At 41.0% G+C, this 12,388-nt stretch overlaps 1 protein-coding gene across 1 annotated transcript in view; it reads left to right on the forward strand.

Moving 5' to 3' along the window:
* The window catches only part of LOC117307334, a 47,073-nt gene extending 36,091 nt beyond the window's left edge, over positions 1–10,982 (forward strand). Inside the window, exons 19-20 of the mRNA XM_033792055.1 lie at positions 9,527–10,366; positions 10,603–10,982. Of these exons, the coding sequence (XP_033647946.1) occupies positions 9,527–10,366; positions 10,603–10,982 (1,220 nt within the window). The remainder of the gene's footprint in view (positions 1–9,526; positions 10,367–10,602) is intronic.
* The last annotated feature ends 1,406 nt before the right edge of the window (positions 10,983–12,388 follow it).

The following is a 12,388-nucleotide window of genomic DNA, read 5'->3' on the forward strand; positions in this document are numbered from 1 at the left end:
GGCGACTTGCATACTTCTTGATAGAAAAAAGCTCAAGTAAGCGGGGTTGCTCAGAAACGATTTCAACAACCTCCACTATGGGAGTTTTGTGCACAGAGCTGTCGGAGAAAAAAACAAAATGTACAAAGGGTAATTTCGATCCCAGTATCATGCTCAATCTTCAAAATTGTACCACCACAGGATTGCCATGTTCAAGGGCTTTCCTCTCGTACAAAACTTAATGCTCTGACGATTTTTAAGACGGGGCCAGATGCGATGGCGTGAGCAGGCACCCATTAGAAATTTACATACACTGTGCGTGTATACAACGTATACAAACACACGGCGCAGTCAGGATTCCAACCAAATATAATAGTCATTCAAAAAATAGGCCCGGACAATTAAAAACTTTCAGCAATGCTCTGGAATAAGTCTGGAACTAAAAATGCTAGAGAGATGCAGTTCGTACCTTAGTCATCCTGACATGTCCCTGCATCCATTTTTTAAAGGTTGAGGGCGACTTGCATACTTCTTGATAGAAAAAAGCTCAAGTAAGCGGGGTTGCTCAGAAACGATTTCAACAACCTCCACTATGGGAGTTTTGTGCACAGAGCTGTCGGAGAAAAAAACAAAATGTACAACGGGTAATTTCGATCCCAGTATCATGCTCAATCTTCAAAATTTTACCACCACAGGATTGCCATGTTCAAGGGCTTTCCTCTCGTACAAAACTTAATGCTCTGACGATTTTTAAGGCGGGGCCAGATGCGACGGCGTGAGCAGGCACCCATTAGAAATTGACGTACACTGTGCGTGTATACAACGTATACAAACACACGCCGCACTCAGGATTCCAACCAAATATAATAGTCATTCAAAAAATAGGCCCGGACCATTAAAAACTTTCAGCAATGCTCTGGAATAAGTCTGGAACTAAAAATGCTAAAGAGATGTAGTTTGTACCTTAGTCATCCTGACATGTCCCTGCATCCATTTTTTAAAGGTTGAGGGCGACTTGCATACTTCTTGATAGAAAAAAGCTCAAGTAAGCGGGGTTGCTCAGAAACGATTTCAAAAACCTCCACTATGGGAGTTTTGTGCACAGAGCTGTCGGAGAAAAAAACAAAATATACAACGGGTAACTTCGATCCCAGTATCATGCTCAATCTTCAAAATTTTACCACCACAGGATTGCCATGTTCAAGGGCTTTCCTCTCGTACAAAACTTAATGCTCTGACGATTTTTAAGGCGGGGCCAGATGCGACGGCGTGAGCAGGCACCCATTAGAAATTGACGTACACTGCGTGTATACAACGTATACAAACACACGCCGCACTCAGGATTCCAACCAAATATAATAGTCATTCAAAAAATAGGCCCGGACAATTAAAAACTTTCAGCAATGCTCTGGAATAAGTCTGGAACTAAAAATGCTAGAGAGATGTAGTTTGTACCTTAGTCATCCTGACATGTCCCTGCCTCCATTTTTTAAAGGTTTAGGGCGACTTGCATACTTCTTGATAGAAAAAAGCTCAAGTAAGCGGGGTTGCTCAGAAACGATTTCAACAACCTCCACTATGGGAGTTTTGTGCACAGAGCTGTCGGAGAAAAAAACAAAATGTACAAAGGGTAATTTCGATCCCAGTATCATGCTCAATCTTCAAAATTTTACCACCACGTACAAATGCCAGAGAGATGCAGTTTGTACCTTAGTCATCCTGACATGTCCCTGCATCCATTTTTTAAAGGTTTAGGGCGACTTGCATTCTTCTTGATAGAAAAAAGCTCAAGTAAGCGGGGTTGCTCAGAAACGATTTCAAAAACCTCCACTATGGGAGTTTTGTGCACAGAGCTGTCGGAGAGAAAAACAAAATATACAAGGGGTAATTTCGATCCCAGTATCATGCTCAATCTTCAAAATTTTACCACCACAGGATTGCCATGTTCAAGGGCTTTCCTCTCGTACAAAACTTAATGCTCTGACGATTTTTAAGGCGGGGCCAGATGCGACGGCGTGAGCAGGCACCCATTAGAAATTGACGTACACTGTGCGTGTATACAATGTATACAAACATACGGCGCAGTCAGGATTCCAACCAAATATAATAGTCATTCAAAAAATAGGCCCGGACAATTAAAACCTTTCAGCAATGCTCTGGAATAACTCTGGAACTACAAATGCCAGAGAGATGCAGTTTGTACCTTAGTCATTCTGACATGTCCCTGCATCAATTTTTTAAAGGTTTAGGGCGACTTGCATACTTCTTGATAGAAAAAAGCTCAAGTATAAAGCGGGGTTGCTCAGAAACGATTTCAAAAACCTCCACTATGGGAGTTTTGTGCACAGAGCTGTCGGAGAAAAAAACAAAATTTACAAAGGGTAATTTCGATCCCAGTATCATGCTCAATCTTCAAAATTTTACCACCACAGGATTGCCATGTTCAAGGGCTTTCCTCTCGTACAAAACTTAATGCTCTGACGATTTTTAAGACGGGGCCAGATGCAACGGCGTGAGCAGGCACCCATTAGAAATTGACGTACACTGTGCGTGTATACAACGTATACAAACATACGGCGCAGTCAGGATTCCAACCAAATATAATAGTCATTCGAAAAATAGGCCCGGACAATTAAAACCTTTCAGCAATGCTGTGGAATAAGTCTGGAACTACAAATGCCAGATAGATGAAGTTTGTACCTTAGTCATCCTGACATGTCCCTGCATCCATTTTTTAAAGGTTTAGGGCGACTTGCATACTTCTTGATAGAAAAAAGCTCAAGTATAAAGCGGGGTTGCTCAGAAACGATTTCAACAACCTCCACTATGGGAGTTTTGTGCACAGAGCTGTCGGAAAAAAAAAAAAATTTACAAAGGGTAATTTCGATCCCAGTATCATGCTCAATCTTCAAAATTTTACCACCACAGGATTGCCATGTTCAAGGGCTTTCCTCTCGTACAAAACTTAATGCTCTGACGATTTTTAAGGCGGGGCCAGATGCGACGGCGTGAGCAGGCACCCATTAGAAATTGACGTACACTGTGCGTGTATACAATGTATACAAACATACGGCGCAGTCAGGATTCCAACCAAATATAATAGTCATTCAAAAAATAGGCCCGGACAATTAAAACCTTTCAGCAATGCTCTGGAATAAGTCTGGAACTAAAAATGCAAGAGAGATGTAGTTTGTACCTTAGTCATCCTGACATGTCCCTGCATCCATTTTTTAAAGATTTAGGGCGACTTGCATACTTCTTGATAGAAAAAAGCTCAAGTAAGCGGGGTTGCTCAGAAACGATTTCAACAACCTCCACTATGGGAGTTTTGTGCACAGATCTGTCGGAGAAAAAAACAAAATGTACAACGGGTAATTTCGATCCCAGTATCATGCTCAATCTTCAAATTTTTACCACCACAGGATTGCCATGTTCAAGGGCTTTCCTCTCGTACAAAACTTAATGCTCTGACGATTTTTAAGACGGGGCCAGATGCAACGGCGTGAGCAGGCACCTATTAGAAATTGACGTACACTGTGCGTGTATACAACGTATACAAACACACGGCGCAGTCAGGATTCCAACCAAATATAATAGTCATTCAAAAAATAGGCCCGGACCATTACAAACTTTCAGCAATGCTCTGGAATAAGTCTGGAACTAAAAATGCTAGAGAGATGTAGTTTGTACCTTAGTCATCCTGACATGTCCCTGCATCCATTTTTTAAAGGTTTAGGGCGACTTGCATACTTCTTGATAGAAAAAAGCTCAAGTAAGCGGGGTTGCTCAGAAACGATTTCAAAAACCTCCACTATGGGAGTTTTGTGCACAGAGCTGTCGGAGAAAAAAACAAAATATACAACGGGTAACTTCGATCCCAGTATCATGCTCAATCTTCAAAATTTTACCACCACAGGATTGCCATGTTCAAGGGCTTTCCTCTCGTACAAAACTTAATGCTCTGACGATTTTTAAGGCGGGGCCAGATGCGACGGCGTGAGCAGGCACCCATTAGAAATTGACGTACACTGTGCGTGTATACAATGTATACAAACACACGGCGCAGTCAGGATTCCAACCAAATATAATAGTCATTCAAAAAATAGGCCCGGACAATTAAAAACTTTCAGCAATGCTCTGGAATAAGTCTGGAACTAAAAATGCTAGAGAGATGTAGTTTGTACCTTAGTCATCCTGACATGTCCCTGCATCCATTGTTTAAAGGTTTAGGGCGACTTGCATACTTCTTGATAGAAAAAAGCTCAAGTAAGCGGGGTTGCTCAGAAACGATTTCAACAACCTCCACTATGGAAGTTTTGTGCACAGAGCTGTCGGAGAGAAAACAAAATATACAACGGGTAATTTCGATCCCAGTATTATGCTCAATCTTCAAAATTTTACCACCACAGGATTGCCATGTTCAAGGGCTTTCCTCTCGTACAAAACTTAATGCTCTGACGATTTTTAAGGCGGGGCCAGATGCGACGGCGTGAGCAGGCACCCATTAGAAATTGACGTACACTGTGCGTGTATACAATGTATACAAACATACGGCGCAGTCAGGATTCCAACCAAATATAATAGTCATTCAAAAAATAGGCCCGGACAATTAAAACCTTTCAGCAATGCTCTGGAATAAGTCTGGAACTACAAATGCCAGAGAGATGCAGTTTGTACCTTAGTCATCCTGACATGACCCTGCATCCATTTTTTAAAGGTTTAGGGCGACTTGTATACTTCTTGATAGAAAAAAGCTCAAGTATAAAGCGGGGTTGCTCAGAAACGATTTCAACAACCTCCACTATGTGAGTTTTGTGCACAGAGCTGTCGGAGAAAAAAACAAAACTTACAACGGGTAATTTCGATCCCAGTATCATGCTCAATCTTCAAAATTTTACCACCACAGGATTGCCATGTTCAAGGGCTTTCCTCTCGTACAAAACTTAATGCTCTGACGATTTTTAAGACGGGGCCAGATGCAACGGCGTGAGCAGGCACCCATTAGAAATTGACGTACACTGTGCGTGTATACAACGTATACAAACACACGGCGCAGTCAGGATTCCAACCAAATATAATAGTCATTCAAAAAATAGGCCCGGACCATTACAAACTTTCAGCAATGCTCTGGAATAAGTCCGGAACTAAAAATGCTAGAGAGATGTAGTTTGTACCTTAGTCATCCTGACATGTCCCTGCATCCATTTTTTTAAGGTTTAGGGCGACTTGCATACTTCTTGATAGAAAAAAGCTCAAGTAAGCGGGGTTGCTCAGAAACGATTTCAAAAACCTCCACTATGGGAGTTTTGTGCACAGAGCTGTCGGAGAAAAAAACCAAATGTACAACGGGTAATTTCGATCCCAGTATCATGCTCAATCTTCAAAATTTTACCACCACAGGATTGCCATGTTCAAGGGCTTTCCTCTCGTACAAAACTTAATGCTCTGACGATTTTTAAGGCGGGGCCAGATGCGACGGCGTGAGCAGGCACCTATTAGAAATTGATGTACACTGTGCGTGTATACAACGTATACAAACACACGCCGCACTCAGGATTCCAACCAAATATAATAGTCATTCAAAAAACAGGCCCGGACCATTAAAAACTTTCAGCAATGCTCTGGAATAAGTCCGGAACTAAAAATGCTAGAGAGATGTAGTTTGTACCTTAGTCATCCTGACATGTCCCTGCATCCATTTTTTAAAGGTTTAGGGCGACTTGCATACTTCTTGATAGAAAAAAGCTCAAGTAAGCGGGGTTGCTCAGAAACGATTTCAACAACCTCCACTATGGGAGTTTTGTGCACAGAGCTGTCGGAGAGAAAAACAAAATATACAAGGGGTAATTTCGATCCCAGTATCATGCTCAATCTTCAAAATTTTACCACCACAGGATTGCCATGTTCAAGGGCTTTCCTCTCGTACAAAACTTAATGCTCTGATGATTTTTAAGGCGGGGCCAGATGCGATGGCGTGAGCAGGCACCCATTAGAAATTGACGTACACTGTGCGTGTATACAACGTATACAAACACACGGCGCAGTCAGGATTCCAACCAAATTATAATAGTCATTCAAAAAATAGGCCCGGACAATTAAAAACTTTCAGCAATGCTCTGGAATAAGTCTGGAACTAAAAATGCTAGAGAGATGTAGTTTGTACCTTAGTCATCCTGACATGTCCCTGCATCCATTTTTTAAAGGTTTAGGGCGACTTGCATATTTCTTGATAGTAAAAAGCTCAAGTAAGCGGGGTTGCTCAGAAACGATTTCAAAAACACACGGCGCAGTCAGGATTCCAACCAAATATAATAGTCATTCAAAAAATAGGCCCGGACAATTAAAAACTTTCAGCAATGCTCTGGAATAAGTCTGGAACTAAAAATGCTAGAGAGATGCAGTTCGTACCTTAGTCATCCTGACATGTCCCTGCATCCATTTTTTTAAGGTTTAGGGCGACTTGCATACTTCTTGATAGAAAAAAGCTCAAGTAAGCGGGGTTGCTCAGAAACGATTTCAACAACCTCCACTATGGGAGTTTTGTGCACAGAGCTGTCGGAGAAAAAAACCAAATGTACAACGGGTAATTTCGATCCCAGTATCATGCTCAATCTTCAAAATTTTACCACCACAGGATTGCCATGTTCAAGGGCTTTCCTCTCGTACAAAACTTAATGCTCTGACGATTTTTAAGGCGGGGCCAGATGCGACGGCGTGAGCAGACACCTATTAGAAATTGATGTACACTGTGCGTGTATACAACGTATACAAACACACGCCGCACTCAGGATTCCAACCAAATATAATAGTCATTCAAAAAACAGGCCCGGACCATTAAAAACTTTCAGCAATGCTCTGGAATAAGTCTGGAACTAAAAATGCTAAAGAGATGTAGTTTGTACCTTAGTCATCCTGACATGTCCCTGCATCCAGTTTTTAAAGGTTTAGGGCGACTTGCATACTTCTTGATAGAAAAAAGCTCAAGTAAGCGGGGTTGCTCAGAAACGATTTCAAAAACCTCCACTATGAGAACAGGCGTTAACGAAAAGGAGATCCAAGCCAACACCCATAGCAACAGCCTTAGCCTTAGCTGCAGTCGTCAATTTACCAAGGCCTCAGTCCAAGTCACGATTCACCCTTTGGATTAACTTGTTTTCGTGAAGGTCACACAGAGAGTGTGCGCTAGCTATTTAATTAAGCACGACTTTTGTGTTTTTGCAAACGTTTCAAACATTGTGTCTAAAATGCTATGTAAACAAACAAGTGCTTCAAAAATCAAAGGTAGAATACTATAAAACTCCATTAAGTTTCAGTTACTGTGTTTAAATATCTCCTATGGAAAAGCACCGGGCTACTTCTCATCTTGCCATCGTTTTGCTCACTATATAGCGCTTTGATCTTGTCAAAAAGGTGCTTTGTTGTATTAAACAACGTCATCATTCCAAATACGTCCGGAAAAATATTCCAAAAGATTTATCAGCCACAAAGTGGACGACTGGAAATTAAGGGTCTATTCACCAGCCGCAATTGGCCCGTTCCACATGGGGGGGGGGGGGTATCGTCATGTAATATACAACGTGATGTCGTTAGCGTAATGGGTCTCCCCCTCGTGCTTAATTATGTAGTCTCCGAGCAGCCCTTTTGGTGATTAGGAAAGGCCTATATAATTTACGAGACAATAGTATTGCAGTAAATGAAAAGTGCAGATAAATTATTGCTCAAGGTAGGCTATTTACAGTCTTTAATATGCTTTCAATTCTGCTATTATATGTTATTTTCCTGCAACATCAGTCACTTTTTGTAAAACATCATTAAAATAGTTCCAATATTGATAAACAACGTCAATGTGTACCCGGAAGAAGGGAGTATGCCACTCTTCCATCCAGTCACAATTGTGCTTCTAGTAACAGTTAGTGATGTGAGCAATCAAATATCTCGTTTTTAAGTTATAAACCAAAACAAAAAAACTTACTGGGTAAAATTGAGAAAAAGAACAAAAACCAACCAAAACAACAACACATGCATGGTGTTGTTGTTAAATCTTTATAAAGCAAAATAAATTGGCGCATGGAACAAAAGTCTCATGGCCAAAATTTCAAATGATGGTATAAAAAGAATCCAATTAATGTATACTTAGCGTTAAACAGGTCAACTGTGGAAAGCGGATGTCAACTCTGGAAGGCGGATGTTAAAAAGTAATTAATTTAATACCCCGGCTGCTCCTGCCATGTTCATAATTATTGGATTTATATGTTCCTTTTGTTTCAAACACATGCTCAAGTGTATTAGTTTAAAAGTCCATTAGGAATGCCCTCAAAACCTCAACACTGTCGCTGAAGTGATGAGAAGGCCGATTAATAGACCGATTCATGGACATTTAATATTTACATGTGATCACATGACATAAGACGGGTATAGGAAAAAAAAGCTACACACTAAAGACATGAGAAGACCATATGTCTGTATTTTCGATAAGTTAAACTTTAAACTCAAAACATAGCCCTTTTAATCAAGTTTAATGATTAAATCACATTTCTGTTTGATAAGTCCAGTATTCCGAGAGTATGGTAAGACTTCGTAAATTACCTAGGTTTGAGCGAGCTCACGCGCCTTGGTTGTTGAATATTGTGCACGGCGCGGCATGAAATCGGGCTATACCCTAGGGAGACCGCTCTGACAGCTACCCCTTCTAATCAAATAATATGAGGGTAAAAATAAAGCAATTTGCAGCTTCTTTAGGAGATTTTTATTGAAAATATTGACAGCAAAATCATTACAATGGGGGCAATGTAAAACAAAATTTTCCGTGCAAAACACATGACATCGTTTGAACCTTCTCGTAGAATCTCCTAGCTGGTGGATTGTTTAGCCACCGTAAAGTCTCACGGTACAAACTCCAGAATATTCTTCAGTGAATTCGAGAAAGAAAAGCTTCGATTGAACAAACAAACTCAACAATACTCATGTCTTTGTAACGCATGCTGATGCAGTACGTCGTGTGTGTTGATGTGTAATAACCATATCAGGTCACGTGACGTCATATTGTCGTGTCCCCCCCCCCCGGCCGTCAGCACTCGATTTGATTCTTCCCTTGCTTTTTAACTGCCAATTTGAAAAACGGTTTGTTCCACACCATTTGGTGCAGGCTTGCTAAATGTCAGTACTGTCTTTCGATGCACACAAGAACTGCTGACCAGGGTGATGCAATAAAACGTGATGCCCACTATGTGTGCACCCCCACCCCCACCCCCCCCCCCGTCACCTTGGTATAAGCCTTTAATGGACACATCATAACCCCCTAACGATTGTATGATAGGAAAATACATTACGATTTGTTCGCAATGAACAGGGGGTAGGTGTATAGATGCCATGTTTTAACGACGCTTTCAAATCAACTCATTGGAGTTGGCTGCCCGAAGCCTGCGGATATCGAAATAAGCTTCAATTAAAACGTCACAAAGTTGTTTTCTTGGTAAATGTCTTATCTTGGATTATTTAATCTCCACTTTGAAAGTTTCACTGTTTGCTTATTATCTTTGATTTTCAGGTCACCGTGAAGGAGATTCTCTCGCCCTACCAAGTTACATTGCAACGGCACTCAGCGACCTCCAAAAGAGACTGTTGAAACTCCCATTTAACTGCTTCTACTTTGACCTCATAATGGAGGCTCTGATATCTTCTAATACCAGAAACACCAGCTTTGGAAATAGATCTATGGAAATGAGCGAAGTGAAAACAGAGACTGGTGGCTGGGGAAGTTTCGCCCGAAGTGACTTTGTCATTGTTCTCTACAGCATCATCTGCGCGGTTGGAATCACTGGTAACTTCCTCGTTACGTTCGTACTCCTCCGCGTACCAACTCTGCGCTCGAACACCAGCGATTTCTTAATCCATCTCTCCCTCGTCGACTTCATAGTGTGCGTTCTGGTCATCCCAAATTTCCTGGTCGTGGTGGAAACTGCCCCCTCCCCGAACCCGGGGTTCTTCAGCGAGCTGTGGTGCCGATTCTCCAACGGCAAGTTCCTGTTCTGGGTATGCGCCCTGACGTCAGTGTTCAGTCTGGTCACCGTTAACTTGGAACGGTTCGTTGCCATCGTCTACCCACTCAAGTACAAAGTGGTGTTCACCAGAAGAAACAAAATCATCATGATCACCACTTGCTGGATTCTGGCCACTCTTTCTAAAACGTTTATACTGTTCCTGTACGACGAAGGGGAGAACGTCGGGTGTCGATTTTTAGGCTGGCCGAACCCAGAAGTCCAGGCGGTTGTGGGGTTGTATACTTTCATCGTCCAACTACCTGGCCCCTTCTTAGTGATGGTTTGGGCACAATGGCGAGTCATTTCAACATTAAAGAGACAGATGAAGGTTCTTAAAGGTCGGATGGGTAAGTTAAAATCTTTAGGAAGATCATGGTTTTTATACATTTTGTATAAAATATTGTATTTTTTTATTTTTAGATTAGCCGCCTTACTTCGGTTGACTGAAAATATCTCAGACAAACTAGTGGTGCTCTGTATTATGTGAGTTCCCCTAAAGTTTGTATACGAGAAGTATAGCTCTGTCGTCATTTTTTCTTGGATCATTATACAACAAGATTATTATGTCCGTTCTCCTCTTCAGCTTCATCAACCGTTAACCCGGCCGATCAGCGTAAGATGTGGCAACTCCGAGCGTCTCAAACTCTCATCAGGACCCTCCTGACCTTCGTCATCACCTTCGCAGTCTGCTGGGCTCCAATCCAGGTCATGTTTCTCGTCTACAACTTTGGTGTCTACGTGGACTTCTCATCACCATTTCGCCACATCTCAGTCATGCTCTCCGTGGGTAACTCATGCGTGAACCCCATACTCTACACGCTGATGAACAAGCCATTTCGGAAGGGTATTCGTGAGTCGTTGTGCAAGAGAAGGAATTCAGTCAATGATGGCGGTGGTACGTCATCAGTTCGACATCCGGGGACTATGACAATGGAAACTGCCATGACAACTAAGGGTACCTAAAAACATCTTTAAACTCCGGCTTCTTTGACTTTGAAGTCGTCGAGTGCATCGGTATGGTCTGCAAACGTATGTAGCCATTTGAAGCCTCATTGTTATTGCCTCATGACTGTGGAGTTCAGGAACTGATGATGTGGTTCATGGATTGACTTGCAGTGAGACTACACAAATTATGGGTTCAACTTTACAATGGCATGAAGCCTCTGGAAATACTTCAAGTTAAACAATGATCAATCAATGGCTCGACTGAACCCTTGGGCCAACGAAGCAATGCATTTAAATTATACAATGCCCGGTATTGGGCGGAGATTATCCCCAAATGTCCATATTTTAACACACAATACCCCTCTTGTACAGACAAATTAGAATACCTCTCTAAAACCCTTTAAAGAATTCATAAGATTCCAACCAAAATATTAAAACACAAAAGAGGGTACACCAAGCGTCATATCGAGCAAAATGGTATCTAATGGCAAATTATCCAGTCAATTCATCGCCATGTCCTTGCTTTCGCAGTTGACTTGCTTTGACAATCTACAACAATAAGGCATTATCATTCCCCCCCCCACCCCCCAAAAAAGCATTAACACAAAGAGACAATTTCATGGCTCTGCTTCAGAAGATGACTTCCGATCTTGAAATAAATCTCAATACAAGAACAGTAATTATTCAATTAATTGAATAAATGAATATATTATTAATATAAAACATCCTCAGGCGATTTTTGCATTTTCAGTATATCCGCTCCCAAACTGTGGCTCTCTTTTACATTAAAAAACCTTTCTTCTAATTTGTGTAATGTATGTTAAAGATTCCAGTGAGCTTATTCCAGCACCTCTTAATTTATAGTAGATTGAAATTGATTAGTATATCGCACAGACAAACTGATGTGGGGTTATCCCAAGTTATTTATGAATTTTACGGAATTGTATTCATTTAGATTTTTTTTCATCTAATGTATTTGTTATTTGTATATGTGATTTTAATATCACCGGGGAGTCACATGCATTGGTATCTTGATTTGTAATTTTTATAATAATAATAATAAAATTACAAACATCAATTTTCAAACATTTTACAATTTAATTTAAAAAGATTAGTCGTGTCACAGTGCAGAGAGAGTGCTCCACTGACCAAACAACACTGTTGTCTCTCATGAATGATATACGGAAGGAAAGCTGAAGAAATAAAAGTGTTCAAATGTGAAATAGAATACTCACGGGTTTAGCAATCTTTCGGCGAAATAGTAATAATCCAATCTCTTGTGATGCTGAGAGATGACCTGCAAAGTAGACATAAAGTAACTCAGTAAATTTAGCAGGAAAGCTTAGAGGAGAAAAGTTTGTAAAATCAAAGCTTAAAACATCAGAACCAGTACCCAATTTCATAAAGCCCGTACAAAAAACTTG

This window comes from Asterias rubens, chromosome 2, assembly GCF_902459465.1.
Source record: "Asterias rubens chromosome 2, eAstRub1.3, whole genome shotgun sequence".
Taxonomy (NCBI): domain Eukaryota; kingdom Metazoa; phylum Echinodermata; class Asteroidea; order Forcipulatida; family Asteriidae; genus Asterias; species Asterias rubens.